Consider the following 14,575-nt stretch of genomic DNA (forward strand, 5'->3'; position numbering starts at 1 on the left):
TCAGAGCTAGGAAATTGTATATCATTCACTGCAGTTGAGGAACAAATGGGAAAGTATTTATGCTTTGAAAGTTCATAAACTTGTAACGTAACTTTTTAGAAAATGGCCCTTGAATGTTTTGGTACACCTACTGGAGAGCTCTTCTTTGTCTACACCCATTCATCATCGTTCACGACCTCTTAAGCCTTAGCTCCACCAATATATTTAAGGATTCACATGTGAGGCCATGTGCTAAGCTGTGAGTACGGTAGTGTACAACCAAAGATTTCAAGACAAAAGGCTGGTTTATACTACTTCTATCAATATGTCGATATACAGTTGTCGCAGTGACATCATGAGGATTCTATTGTCTTCCGACATACAACTTGTCATTGTGAAAAAGTAGAAACACAAAAACGACAGGCTGCATGACATCAGCAGCCTACGCGTACAAAAAAAGCATAACTGGTGCATTTTAACACCAATAAACCCATCCGTTTAAAAATGAATTTAGAATATGTGACTGACTGGCTCAAATCAGTCTTATGTAGCAAAATTTGAAATTGTGTTTTTAAACTGGATACAAATAGAGACTCAGAGCTAGAAAATGGTATATCATCCACTGCATTTTTTGAGAAAAAGAAGGTGCGAGTTTTATTATGGTTCAACACTATCATCAACTGTTAGATGTTATTTTTAAGGTGTAAACCTCAAAAGGCCTCTGTATCTTCCCTCTCTGTGGCAGCTGACAGGGTGTCTTCATCATCCTCCTGTAATGAAAATTAACAATTTTGTTGTTCTACTTTAATCCATTACGAAAAATCTGTGGAGTATTAAGAGTACTTACAACTACAACTTACAACTATGGCAGAAGTCTCCACCAGACAGATTACACCATCAGTAACGGGTAGAAGATGAAGATTAGACAGTTAAATTATAACTTTGCCCAGAAAAGTACACCACCTAATTTGAATTTTGTTTTTACAACAGTGTGCAGGCCACATGACAATTTTTCAAATATACAGTGGCTTGCAAAAGTATTCATCCCCATTGGCATTTTTCCTATTTTGTTGCCTTACAAACTGGAATTAAAATAGATATTTGGGGTGTTTGTATCATTTGATGTACACAACATACCTACCACGTTGGAGATGCTAAATATTTTTTGTGAAACAAATAAGAAATGAGACAAAAAAACTAAAAACTTGAGCGTGCATAACTATCCCCCCCAAAGTCAATACTTTATAGAGCCACATTTTGCAGCAATTACAGGTGCAAGTCTCTTGGGGTATGTCTCTGTAAGCTTGGCACATCTAGCCACTGGGATTTTTGCCCATTCTTCAGGCAAAACTGCTCCAGCTCCTCCAAGTTGGATGGGCTCCGCTGGTGTACAGCAATCTTTAAGTCATACCACAGATTCTCAATTGGATTGAGGTCTGTGCTTTGACTGGGCCATTCCAAGACATTTAAATGTTTCCCCTTAATGCTTAGGATCATTGTCCTGCTGGAAGGTGAACTTCCATCCCAGTCTCAAATCTCTGGAAGACTGAAACAGGTTTCCCTCAAGCATTTCCCTGTATTTAGCACCATCCATCATTACTTCAATTCTGACCAGTTTCCCAGTCCCTGCCGATGAAAAACATCCCCACAGCATGATGCTGCCACCACCATGCTTCACTGTGGGGATGGTTTTCTTGGGGTGATGAGAGGTGTTGGGTTTGCGCCAGACAGCGTTTTCCTTGATGGCCTAAAAGCTCAATTTTAGTTTCATCTGACCAGAGTACCTTCTTCCATATTTTTGGGGAGTCTCCCACAAGCCTTTTGGTGAACACCAAATGTGTTTGCTTATTCTTTTCTTTAATAAGCAATTACTTTTTTTCTGGACATTTCACAAAGCCCAGCTCTGTGGAGTGTACGGCTTAAAGTGATCATGTGACACTTAGACTGCACACAGGTGGACTTTATTTAACTAATTATGTGACTTTTGAAGGTAATTGGTTGCACCAGATCTTATTTAGGGGCTTCTTAGCAAAGGGGGTGAATACATATACGCGCAACAGTTTTCAGTTTATTATTTTTTTATATTTTTTGAAACAAGTTATTTCTTTCATTTCAATTCACCAATTTGTAATATTTTGCGTATGTCCATTACATGAAATCCAAATAAAAATCAATTTAAATTACAGGTTGTAATGCAACAAAATAGGAAAACCATCACGGGGGACGAATACTTTTGCAAGGCACTGTATAACTCAGAGTCACCTTAAAATAGATTATTATGTCTGAAGGACAACTAGGAATCTGAAAAAGTAACAGCAGTCAATTACAAAGAATTGTACCGCTACAAGGAGATTAGTGTACCAAGTTGTGTTAAGATGGATGGGTGGGCGTTACTGAGGTAACACTGGCAAAAGGATGAATGTACATATATCATTAATTTGAATAACTAACCTCTTATGTAGGCCCTTGTGTCCTGTGGGGGGGTGGTTGGGTCAGATGAGCTTCCTCCAGAGATGCCTTCAGCAATAGGTTGCCCACTGTTTTGACTGAGGGCCATCTCTTCAGCCTCTGTGAGTGGTGGTGGTGGTGGACCCCCACGTGTTTATCGGCCCTCAGCATTTTTTCTATTGGCTGTAATGGAGGTCAAATTTGAAGATGTCCAGCATGCACAAATTTGGAGACTTGTATGTATAAAGGCATTTAGTTGTGTCACGCCCTGAGTTGGGGTGGACATTCTATGTTTTGTTCTATGTTGTCCTTTTCTATGTGTTTGGCCTGGTATGGTTCCCAATCAGAGGCAGCTCTCAATCATTGTCTCTGAGAACCATACTTAGGTAGCCTGTTCCCACCTGTGTTTGTGGGTAGTTGTTTCCTGTTTTGTGTTTTTTCACCTTACAGGACTGTTTCGTGTCGTTCACTCTCTTTGTTGTTTTTTGTCATTCAGTGTTCAGTTTATTTATTAAAATAATCATGGACACTTACCGCGCTGCGTTCTGGTCCGATCCTTCCTATTCCTCGTCCGAAGAAGACGACGATCGTTACAAGGTGTTACTTTCAAATAGACAATATTAATTACTGGCAGTGTTAGGATGGCTGAAAAAATTTCACGAGCTACTTAAATATATCACATGTTGAGGGGAGCCACTGCATGCTGTTTAATTAGGTAGGGTAGGCTAAACAACATCACAATTGCTTGTAATGAAATTATACCATACCTGTTTGAAGTATATTTTTATATTTCATCTTCAGTTGCTGCCAAGTACGCTTTGTGCCTGTTGGGTTGCACCTGCATAAATATTAAACACACACACACACACATATATTATATACATACATGTTGAATAAGTGGAACACTCGAGATAAAACTTTTATTTTTTTCAATTAATACTCACACTGACTCAGTCAGCAATATTCTGCCACGCCAGCTCACATTCTTTTGCTACTGCTTCTGTATTGCTTTTTTTCTTAATTATATACTCATATTCTGCGTACATATTCCTTAATATTTCTTACTCCACAGGGGATAGGTAGGAGGTTTGAGCCCTTTTTTTCCCTTTTGCCATGATGAATCATGTTATCTGCGATCCATTGATAAGGGCTTTTTATCTCCTCATGCACGTGCTTTACTCAGGGTTAACCTAACTCAGAGTTGATTGAACTAATTGTTATCACCTGTTCTGAAACCAAAAACTCTGAGTTTGACAGCTCAGAGTTAGTCAACCCAGAGTTCAGGTTTAAACTCAGTTTGTAAAAACCTGCTTTCTGAAACAGGGCCCTGCTCTGCCTTCTTAACAACACTATCAACAAGGCAGATCCTACAGGCCCGCACCTGGACTACTGTTCAGTTGTATGGTCAGGTGACACTAAGAGTGATTTAGGAAAATTGCAATTGGCTCAGAACAGGGCGGCACAGCTGGCCCTTAAATGTACTCGGAGATCAAACGTTAGTACTATTTCTGTCAATCTCTCATGGCTCTAAGTGGTGGAGAGATTGACTTCATCACTACTTGTTTTTGTAAGAAGTGTTGACAAGCTGAATGCACCGAGCTGTCTGTTTAAACTACTAGCACACAGCTCAGACTCCCATGCATACCCCAATAGACATGCCACCAGAGGCCTCTTCACAATCCCCAAGTCCAGAAAAGACTATGGGACATCGTAATATTGTTGGTGGTATTATACATGTTGTATAGTAGATATATTGTGTAATAATGTTCTATGATGTATTGTTTTATCATTTGTTTTATGTCTGATGTAAGTGCCTTGGTGTGTTTGGGCCCCAGGAAGAGTAGCTGCTGCATCTACTGGCGATTCCTAATAAATAAATACAAAATATGTGTTTGTGTCCTTTATCAGATTAAATCAAAATCAAATCAAACTTTATTTGTCACATGCGCCGAATACAACAGGTGTAGACCTTACCGTGAAATGCTTACTTACAAGCCCTTAACCAACAGTGCAGCTCAAGAAGAGTTAAGAAAATATGTACCAAATAAAGTAAAGTAAAAAATAATAAACAGTAACACAATAAAATAACAATAATGAGGCTATATACAGGGGGTACCGTTACCGAGTTAGTGTGCGGGGTTACAGGTTAGTTGAGATAATTTGTAGATGTAGGTAGGGGTGAAGTGACTATGCATAGATAATAAACAGCGAGTAGCAGCAGTGTACAAAACAAATTGACGGGGTATGTCAATGTAAATTGTCATGTGGCCATTTTAGTGATTTTTTAGCAGTCTTATGGCTTGGGGGTAGAAGCTGTTAAGGAGCCTTTTGGTCATAGGCCTGGTGCTCCGGTGCTGCTTGCCATGCGGTAGCAGAGAAAACAGTCTATGACTTGGGTGACTGGAGTCTCTGACAATGTAATGCGCTTTCCTTTGACACCGCCTATTATATACAGTTGAGGTCGGAAGTTTACATACACCTTAGCCAAATACATTTAAACTCAGTTTTTCACAATTCCTGAAATTTAATCCTAGTAAAAATCCCCTGTCTTAGGTAAGTTAGGATCACCACTCTATTTTAAGAACGGGAAATGTCAGAATAATAGTAGAGTGATTTATTTCAGATTTTATTGCTTTCATCACATTCCCAGTGGGTCAGAAATTTACATACACTTAATATGTATTTGGTAGCATTGCCTTTCAAAATTGTTTAACTTGGGTCAAATGTTTTGGGTAGCCTTCCACAAGCTTCCTACAATAAGTTGGGTGAATTTTGGCCAATTCCTCCTGACAGAGCTGATGTAACTGAGTCAGGTTTGTAGGCCTCCTTGCTCGCACATGCTTTTTAAGTTCTGCCCACAAAAAAATCTATGGGATTGAGGTCAGGGCTTTGTGATGGCCACTCCAATACCTTGACTTTGTTGTCCTTAAGCTATTTTGCCACAACTTTGGAAGTATGCTTGGGGTCATTGTCCATTTGGAAAACACATTTTCAACCAAGTTTTAACTCCCTGACTGATGTGTTGAGATGTTGCTTCAATATATCCACATAATTTTCCTTTCCTCATGATGCCATCTATTTTGTGAAGCGCACCAGTCCCTCTTGCAGCAAAGCACCCCCACAACATGATGTTGTGCTTCACGGTTGGGATGTAGTTCTTCGGCTTGCAAGCCTCACCTCTTTTCCTCCAAACATAACAATGGTCATTATGGCCAAACAGTTCTATTTTTGTTTCATCAAACCAGAGGACATTTCTCCAAAAAGTACAATCTTTGTGCCCATGTGCAGTTGCAAACCGTTGTCTGGCATTTTTATGGCGGTTTTGGAGCAGTGGCTTCTTCCTTGCTGAGCGGCCTTTCAGGTTTAGTCGATATAGGACTCGTTTTACTGTGCATATAGATACTATTATACCTGTTTCCTCCAGCATCTTCACAAGGTCCTTTGCTGTTGTTCTGGGATTGATTTGCACTTTTCGCACCAAAGTACGCTCATCTCTAGGAGACAGAACACGTCTCTTTCCTGAGCGGTATGACGGCTGCGTGGTCCCATGGTGTTTATACTTGCGTACCATTGTTTGTACAGATGAACGTGGTACCTTCAGGCGTTTGTAAATTGCTCCCAAGGATGAACCAGACTTGTGAAGGTCTAAATATGTTTTTTGAGGTCTTGGCTGATTTCTTTTGATTTTCCCATGATGTCATGCAAAGAGGCACTGCGTTTGAAGGTAGGCCTTGAAATACATCCAAAGGTACATCTCCATTTGACTCAAATGGTGTCAATTAGCCCATCAGAAGCTTCTAAAGCCATGACATCATTTTCTGGAATTTCTCAAGCTGTTTAAAGGCACAGTCAACTTAGTGTTTGTAAACTTCTGACCCACTGGAATTGTGATAGTGAAATAATCTGTCTGCAAACAATTGTTGGAAATTTGACTTGTGTCATGCACAAAGTAGATGTCCTAACCGACTTGCCAACACTATAGTTTGTTAACAAGAAATGTGTGGAGTGGTTGAACAATTAGTTTTAATCACTTCAATCTAAGTGTATGTAAACTTCCAACTTCAACTGTAGGTCCTGGATGGCAGGATGCTTGGCCCCAGTGATGTACTGGGCTGTACGCACTACCCACACTACCCCTATTCCCTTTTTTGTGCACTACTTTTGACCAGGACCCATTTTGGTTTCTTAAGCACTGTGTGAGTGTGTGTATGTTTGTGTGTGTTTGTATATGTGTGTGCGAGGTATATGCTGAGGGTACACCCTAAAAAATGCTGGCACTGTGTAAATATATGATAGATCACACAGTGGGTTATTTTGACCTAGCCAGTTGGTTTGCGTGAATTGGGTTATTTGGAATGCCTAAACATGGGTTAATTTAACTGTCAGTTGAATTTTTATTAACTTTCATGATGGGTTCACGCAGCAGCTGTGTCTTTTTTAAGGTATTCCATAGGATATTTTCAGGAGGCATGACCTATTAGGGAAGTGGCTTTCAGATAGTTATTTTTGGCCACCCATGAGAGGAAATGTTTCTGTTAAGTTTGTACACTGAATGTATAGTTCCCTTCAATATTTTTGCTAATTATTTATTTTAATTACTATAATAACATTACTATGTTAATAATGTAACAAAATGGTAGCATTTAGGAAATGCAAAGGCTCTTAAAGAACGCATACACATGTGTAAGTCTCGTTAAAGCTTGAAAATTGTCAATATTCAAACTTGGCATGAAATAATGATACAACAGAACAGATGAACTGGGAATGACATTTACACTCACAGGTGGGCCAAAAATAACAATCTGAACAACGCCCCTAATAAGCCCCTACAATTTTTTAAGTGTTTTACAGCAAAAACACAATATAGAATTATATTAGCTTACCACAATAGCCAAACACACAACGGCATCTGACCCACTGGGTCATATCTCAATAACCCAGCATGAACAACCCAACCTTGCACTTTTTAAAGAAAACAACCCAGCTAAGTGACCCAATGCCTGCAACCCAGAAATTGGGTATTCCAACCATCCTAGAATTTTGTAGATTAAAGGTAGTGTAGATTAAAGGTAGGGTGACTAGAAAATAATAATGGTTTTAATTCTGAAACACTGGGGGCTAAACACACCAATGTCCATGTCTATGTGTAAACGGTTGCTTTTGCATTTTTTGCCCTCTTGCTTGTTGAATTGGATTATAGTGCTGCGATATTTAAATGGATGATGATCTGTATTTATCTCTGTGTGTGTGTGTGTGTGTGTGTGTGTCTGTGTGTGTGCGTGCATTTGTGCATGTCCAGCTGAACTACGCAGAGTCCAGGCTGACCCAGCTGGAGGCCTGCCGCTGTGAGAGGACGTGCAGTGCCAACGGTGTGGTCTACAGAGACAAGGAGCTATGGGTGGAGCCAGAGAACTGCAGGAACTGCGGCTGCATGGTGGGCATCCCACACGTCACACAGATACAATAACTTTGTATCTTTCTCCTCACAATAGTCGATAACTTCACCTCACACTAGTTAATTTGCATATTTTGGGAATATTCAAAGTCAGTTTAATTTACAAAATAAAAAAACATTTGAACATGTACAATGTTTCAATTCACAAAATAAAAAATATACAAATAATGATAATGATGGGCAATAAATAACAATATTAATAATTTGTATAATTTGTATAAAAGGGCAATGAGTTCTATAACTGCTTCAAATATTGTAAGCCAGATCCTAATTGGGATGTCAAATGTTATGTTCCTTTTGATGCCAAAGAAGGCTCAAATTGGATGTTCCTTTTCATGGCGTAGAAGGCCCTTCTTGCCTTGTATCTCAGATAATTCACAGCTTTGTGGAAGTTACCTGTGGTGCGGATGTTTAGTCCCGAGGTATGTATCGTTTTTGTATGCAATAGGGCAACATTGTTTAGGTGGAATGTGTATTTTTTGGAACACCATTATTTTTTGTCTTACTGAGATTAAAACCTTTCAGTGATACCCATCCCGGATCCGGGAGCATCCTCATCAAAAAAGCTGACTAGCATAGCTTAGCCTAATGGGACAGGGATATCATATAATATAATTTTCATGAAATCACAAGTCCAATACAGCAAATGAAAGATAAACATTTGTGAATCCAGCCATCATTTCCGATATTTAAAATGTTTTAAAGCGAAAACACTATGTATTTATATTAGCTAACCACAATAGCCAAACACACAACGGCATATTTTCACCATGTTTCCACCGCATAGGTAGCTTTCACAAAACCCACAAATAGAGATACAATTAATCACTAACCTTGAACAACTTCATCAGATGACAGTCTTATAACATCATGTTATACAATAAATGTATGTTTTGTTCGAAAATGTGCATATTTATAGCTACAAATCCTGGTTTTATATTGCAGCCACCATCACAAATAGCACCAAAGCAGCCAGAATAATTAGAGAGCAACGTGAAATACATAAATACTCATCATAAAACATTTATGAAAAATACATGGTGTACAGCAAATGAAAGATAAACATCTTGTGAATCCAGCCAATATTTCCAATTTTTTAAGTGTTTTACAGCAAAAACACAATATAGCATTATATTAGCTTACCACAATAGCCAAACACACAACGGCATTTAACTTCTTATGGCTGCAGCCCGACACCGGTACACTTATGACAACAGCCACTTCAAGTGCAGGGCGCGAAATTCAAAATATATATTTTTTAAATATTTAACTTTCACACATTAACAAGTCCAATACAGCATATGAAAGGTACACATCTTGTGAATTCATCCAACATGTCCGATTTTTAAAATGTTTTACAGGGAAGACACAATATGTAAATCTATTAGCTAACCACGTTAGCAAAGGCACCACTTTTTTTACTCCACCAGTTTTTTACTCCATCAGTAGCTATCACAAATTCGACCAAATAAAGATATACATAGCCACTAACCAAGAAACAACTTCATCAGATGACAGTCTGATAACATTTTATTGTATAGCAAATGTTTTGTTAGAAAAATGTGCATATTTCAGGTATAAATCATAGTTTACATTTCAGCTACAATTAGAAATTGCACCGACAGCAGCCATAATAATTACAGGCACCAACGTCAAATACCTAATTACTCATCATAAAACATTTCTGAAAAATACATAGTGTACAGCAAATGAAAGACAGGCATCTTGTGATTCCAGCCAATATTTCCGATTTAGTAAGTGTTTTACAGCGGGAAAAAAATGTAGCGTTATATTAGCTTACCACAATAGCCAGAAACACTTGGGCGCCGAAGACTACGACAGATATATGAAATAGCATCATAAAATGTTTCTTACTTTTGCTGATCTTCCATCAGAATGTTGGACAAGGTGTCCTTTGTCCAGAACAATCGTTGTTTGGATTTAGAACGGCAACTTTCCCTCTTCATTTAGCACGCACACTAGCCAAGTGGCACGACGCTCTCCATGTCAACAAACGGAAGAGAACGGAACACGGCAAAACTCCCGAAAAATGTTCAATAATCTGATGAAACTATATTGAAAAAAACATACTTTACGATGATATGGTGACATGTATCAAATAAAATCAAAGCCGGATATAGTAGTCGCCTATAACGGCAGCTAAACAAAAGGCAATCCCACTGTCCACCTCGCGCTCTTCAGAGTATCGAAAATGGGGGACACGTCATTCCAAGATGATGTGTTCCATCTCAGACCAAGATAATCACCTCATTTCTACTCTCACAGCCTCTTGACACCCAGGGGAAGGTGTATGACGTGCATGTATACTAATAGGTCTCGTGCCCATTTATAGGCAGGAAGAAGAACAAAGCATCGATTTCAGACTTTCCACTTCCTGGTCAGGAAATGTGCTGCAGAATGAGTTCTGTTTCACTCAGAGAAATAATTCAAACGGTTTTAGAAACTAGATAGTGTTTTCTATCCAATAGTAATAATAATATGCATATTGTACGAGCAAGAATTGAGTACGAGGCCGTTTGAAATGGGCACCTTTTATCTGGCTAGTCAATACTGCCCCTTGCAGCCCAAACAGGTTAATGCAACCGCTGTGTTAGATTTTTAAAAATAACTTTAGTAGAACATACAGCATGCAGTATTGTGAGACAGCGCTCACATATTCTCCGCCTTGTTGGAGCCAACATTTACCACAAAAATACGAAATAACATCATAAATATTCTCTTACCTTGAGCTTCCATCATAATGTTGTGCAAGGAGTCCTATTTCCAGAATAAATCGTTGTTTGGTTTTAGAATGTCCATTTCTTCTGTCGAATTAGCAACTTTGGCTAGCCATGTGGAGCTCACGTGTCCAAGAAATGTTTGCGCCTGGAACGAAAAATTCCAAAAGTCCCAATAAACGTTGAATAAACTGATAAAACTCGGTTGAAAAATCCTACTTTATGATGTTTTTCTCATATGTATCAAATAAAATCAGAGCCGGAGCAATTCGCCGTGTATACCGAATGCTTTTCAGAAGACAATGTCGAGTTCCCCCGCGCGCCGTCGAAAACTGACAAAATACCAGACCTGCCACTCCAAAAGCTCTTATTTGGCCTCACATCAAGCTAGACACCCCATTCAACCTTCTACTGCCTGTTGACATCTAGTAGAAGGCATATGAAGTGCATACATATCGATAAATAAATGCCAATTGTATAGGCAAGCCCTGACACAGAGCCTCGTTTTCAGATTTTTCACTTCCTGTATGGAAGTTTGCTGACAAATTAGTTCTGTTTTACTCGCAGATATAATTCAAACAGTTTTAGAAACGTCAGAGTGTTTTCTATCCAATAGTAATAATAATATGCATATTGTATGATCTAGAACAGAGTACGAGGCCGTTTAATTTGGGCACGATTTTTTCCAAAGTGAAAACAGCGCCCCCCTATTCACAAGAAGTTTTTTAACTGTCTGAGCCCAGGTCTGACAGAATCTGTGCAGAAAATGTAGGTAATGCTGTAGGCCCTCCTTGGTTGGGGACAGAAGCACCAGACAATCTGCTAACAGTAAACATTTAACTTCAGAGTCTAGTAAGGTGAGGCCGGGTGCTGCAGACTGTTCTAGTGCCCAAGCCAATTCATTGATATAAATGTTGAAGAGGGTGGGGCTCAAGCTGCATCCATGTCTCATCCCCGGCCCTGAGGAAAGAAATCTGTGTGTTTTTTTTACACATTGTAACTGCACACTTGTTGTTTGTGTACATGGATTTTATGATGTTGTATATTCCCCCCCCCAACACCGCTTTGCATCAATTTATATAGCAGACCCTCATGCCAAATTCAGTCTAAAGCGTTTTTGAAATGGTTCGTTTATTTGTCAATAAGGGCGTGCAGGGTGAATGTGGGGTCTGACATTTGTTCAGAACATTGTTTTCACTGAGGAAATGTAGGAGACTGCTGTTAATTATAATGCAGAGGATTTTCCCAAGGTTGCTGTTGATGCATATCCCATGGTAGTTATTGTGTTCGAATTTGTCTCTACTTTTGTGGATTGGGGTGATCTTGGTTCAAAATATTGGGGAAGAGTTGAGGATAATGCTAAAGAGTTTAAGTATAGCCAATTGGAATTTGTTTTCTGTATATGTGACCGACCGGCTCAAATCGGTCTTATGTAGAACATTTTAGTTTTTTTACATTGGATACAAGTAGAGACTCAGAGCTACACAATGGTATTTACACTGCATTTTTGAGGAACAATGGGAAAGTAATTCTGCCACAAAAGTTGATAAACTTGTAAAACTCACTTTTGAGAAAATGGCCTTTGACTGTTTTGGTACCTACTGGAGAGCTCTCCTTTGTCTACACCCATTCAGCATTGTTCACATCTTCTTAAGCCAGCCCCACTCATATTTTTAGGGATTCACATTGAGGTCATGTGATAAACAGTGAGTAGTGTAGTAAAGATTAAGACTAAAAGTGGTAAAAGTAGTAGCCTACAACAAGGAAAATTTTCGGGTAAACAGAAAGTGGCCAGATACAAATATTTTATAAATATTAGATGATGCTTACCCAGACACACATGTCTAAATTGATAGGTAATGTGAAAGAAATGCTATAACCCCCAGCCGCATCCAGTGGTGGAAAAAATACTAAATTGTCATACTTGAGTAAAAGTAAAGATACCTTAATAGAAAATGACTCAAGTAAAAGTGAAAATCATAAGGTAAAATACTACTTGAGTAAAAGTCTAAAAGTGTTTGGCGGACTGAACACAGTTATATAGATCACTTCAAGATAAAAACGTAATATTCAATATCGGTAAGTTAGACTAAATATTAGCACTACACAATCTGGTGGGTAATAAACTTCAATCTGGATCACAACACAAAACAAATCATAAGACTAGAGAAATGTATTGACAAATATTACAAAAACAAGCAACACCCAAACATGACGGAGAGTAAGACAGGGGAACCTATTTCAAAAAGAAAATGTGACTCTGTGACTCTATGTGACTCTCTACAGACACAGATAATTTAATATTTTCACCACCGGGAATGGTAAAGGTCGAAACCGATCTGTTAAAATCAATAAATTATAAACTGGATATACTTGAACTAGTCAGTAAGGATATAAAGGAGTTGAAGGCAAGGCTCGAGATGAGTGACGAATAAGCTGCGACATTGGAGAATGACACAAACAAGCTAAAAGTTACAGTCAATAAGATTGAAACTGAGAGATGCCTTACTTGACATGCAGACTAGATCCATGAGAGAGAATCTGGTACTTACAAGTCTCCAAGAGAAAGAAGGAGAAGTTCCTGAGTCTGTAGTTAGAGAGTACCCCCTTACAGCGCTTCAGATCCCACACGCAGCTATCAACAAAATCCAACTCGAACGTGTACACTGCTTCAGACAGAGAGGGCAGAGGTATGAACGCCAAATCGTTGCCAAATTTGCTTTCTTTAAAGATAAAATAATGGTTAAAAGCCTGGGTAATGGACTTACTGGCAAGAAAATAGGCATGAATGACCAGTTCCCGAAGGAAATTGCAGAACGGTGTAAAGTTCAGTATCCAATTTTGAAGGAAAATAGATTGAAAGAGAAACGCGTGGTCGATAACTGTATATTGATAACCAGTTCAGAGACAAAACGACTACTCCATGGTTATTCTAAAAATGTCAAACGCTAGCCCTGTTATGGATTGTAATAATACAACAGCAAAATATAGCTTTTCTATCTTTCTTCAAATATAACTAATTGGAACACAAAAGCACTAATTCAACATGGTGGAGATAAAAACACAGTGGTGTGTTTTTTGGTGTTTGGAAAAGTGTGGCGTTGAGTGAGAAAGGAAATGGTTGCATATCCCAGAACCAATATATTTCTGTGAGCAGGGGTTGTGAGAAAGCTTTCAATGTTGTGCAGATGAGGGATATACATTTTATAATGAATTATAGTAGATCTTATTTATTTATTTATTGTCCTATCATGGCGGAACAGCGTTTTAAAATAAATGATACATCTAATTTATTTGTCCTATCACGAGGAACTACATTTAAAAAAATATATACACTGCTCAAAAAAATAAAGGGAACACTTAAACAACACAATGTAACTCCAAGTCAATCACACTTCTGTGAAATCAAACTGTCCACTTAGGAAGCAACACTGATTGACAATAAATTTCACATGCTGTTGTGCAAATGGAATAGACAAAAGGTGGAAATTATAGGCAATTAGCAAGACACCCCCAATAAAGGAGTGGTTCTGCAGGTGGTGACCACAGATCACTTCTCAGTTCCTATGCTTCCTGGCTGATGTTTTGGTCACTTTTGAATGCTTTCACAGAGGTGTGATTGACTTGGAGTTACATTGTGTTGTTTAAGTGTTCCCTTTATTTTTTTGAGCAGTGTATATGTACATCCAATGTATTTATTCATGGTTCTATATTGATGGAACGGTCCACAGCCCTATACCCTAGACACCCACCTGAATGACCCAGATACCAAGGAGAAGTCCCTATCTGTTTTATGGGCCTCCTGTAAGCGGCCTGTATGCAGACAAAATGTGGTCAGAGACTTTCTAGAGCAGCACCGCCCCCTCAAGGTTCTGAGCCTGCTTGGCAGGGATGGTCCTGCAAAGCCAAGGCCCCCTGATGGGAGAGCATAATATACAAGGAAATGCTCAATGCT

General features: G+C 38.8%; 1 protein-coding gene across 2 annotated transcripts in view; it reads left to right on the forward strand.

Moving 5' to 3' along the window:
- The window catches only part of LOC129854017 (protein kinase C-binding protein NELL1-like), a 481,512-nt gene that overhangs the window by 118,399 nt on the left and 348,538 nt on the right, over positions 1-14,575 (forward strand). For both annotated transcript variants that reach the window (XM_055920616.1, XM_055920615.1), the window contains exon 8: positions 7,727-7,861. In XM_055920616.1, coding sequence (XP_055776591.1) covers positions 7,727-7,861 — 135 coding nt within the window. The remainder of the gene's footprint in view (positions 1-7,726; positions 7,862-14,575) is intronic.

The sequence above is a fragment of the Salvelinus fontinalis genome, chromosome 4 (genome assembly GCF_029448725.1).
Source record: "Salvelinus fontinalis isolate EN_2023a chromosome 4, ASM2944872v1, whole genome shotgun sequence".
Classification (NCBI taxonomy): Eukaryota; Metazoa; Chordata; class Actinopteri; order Salmoniformes; family Salmonidae; genus Salvelinus; species Salvelinus fontinalis.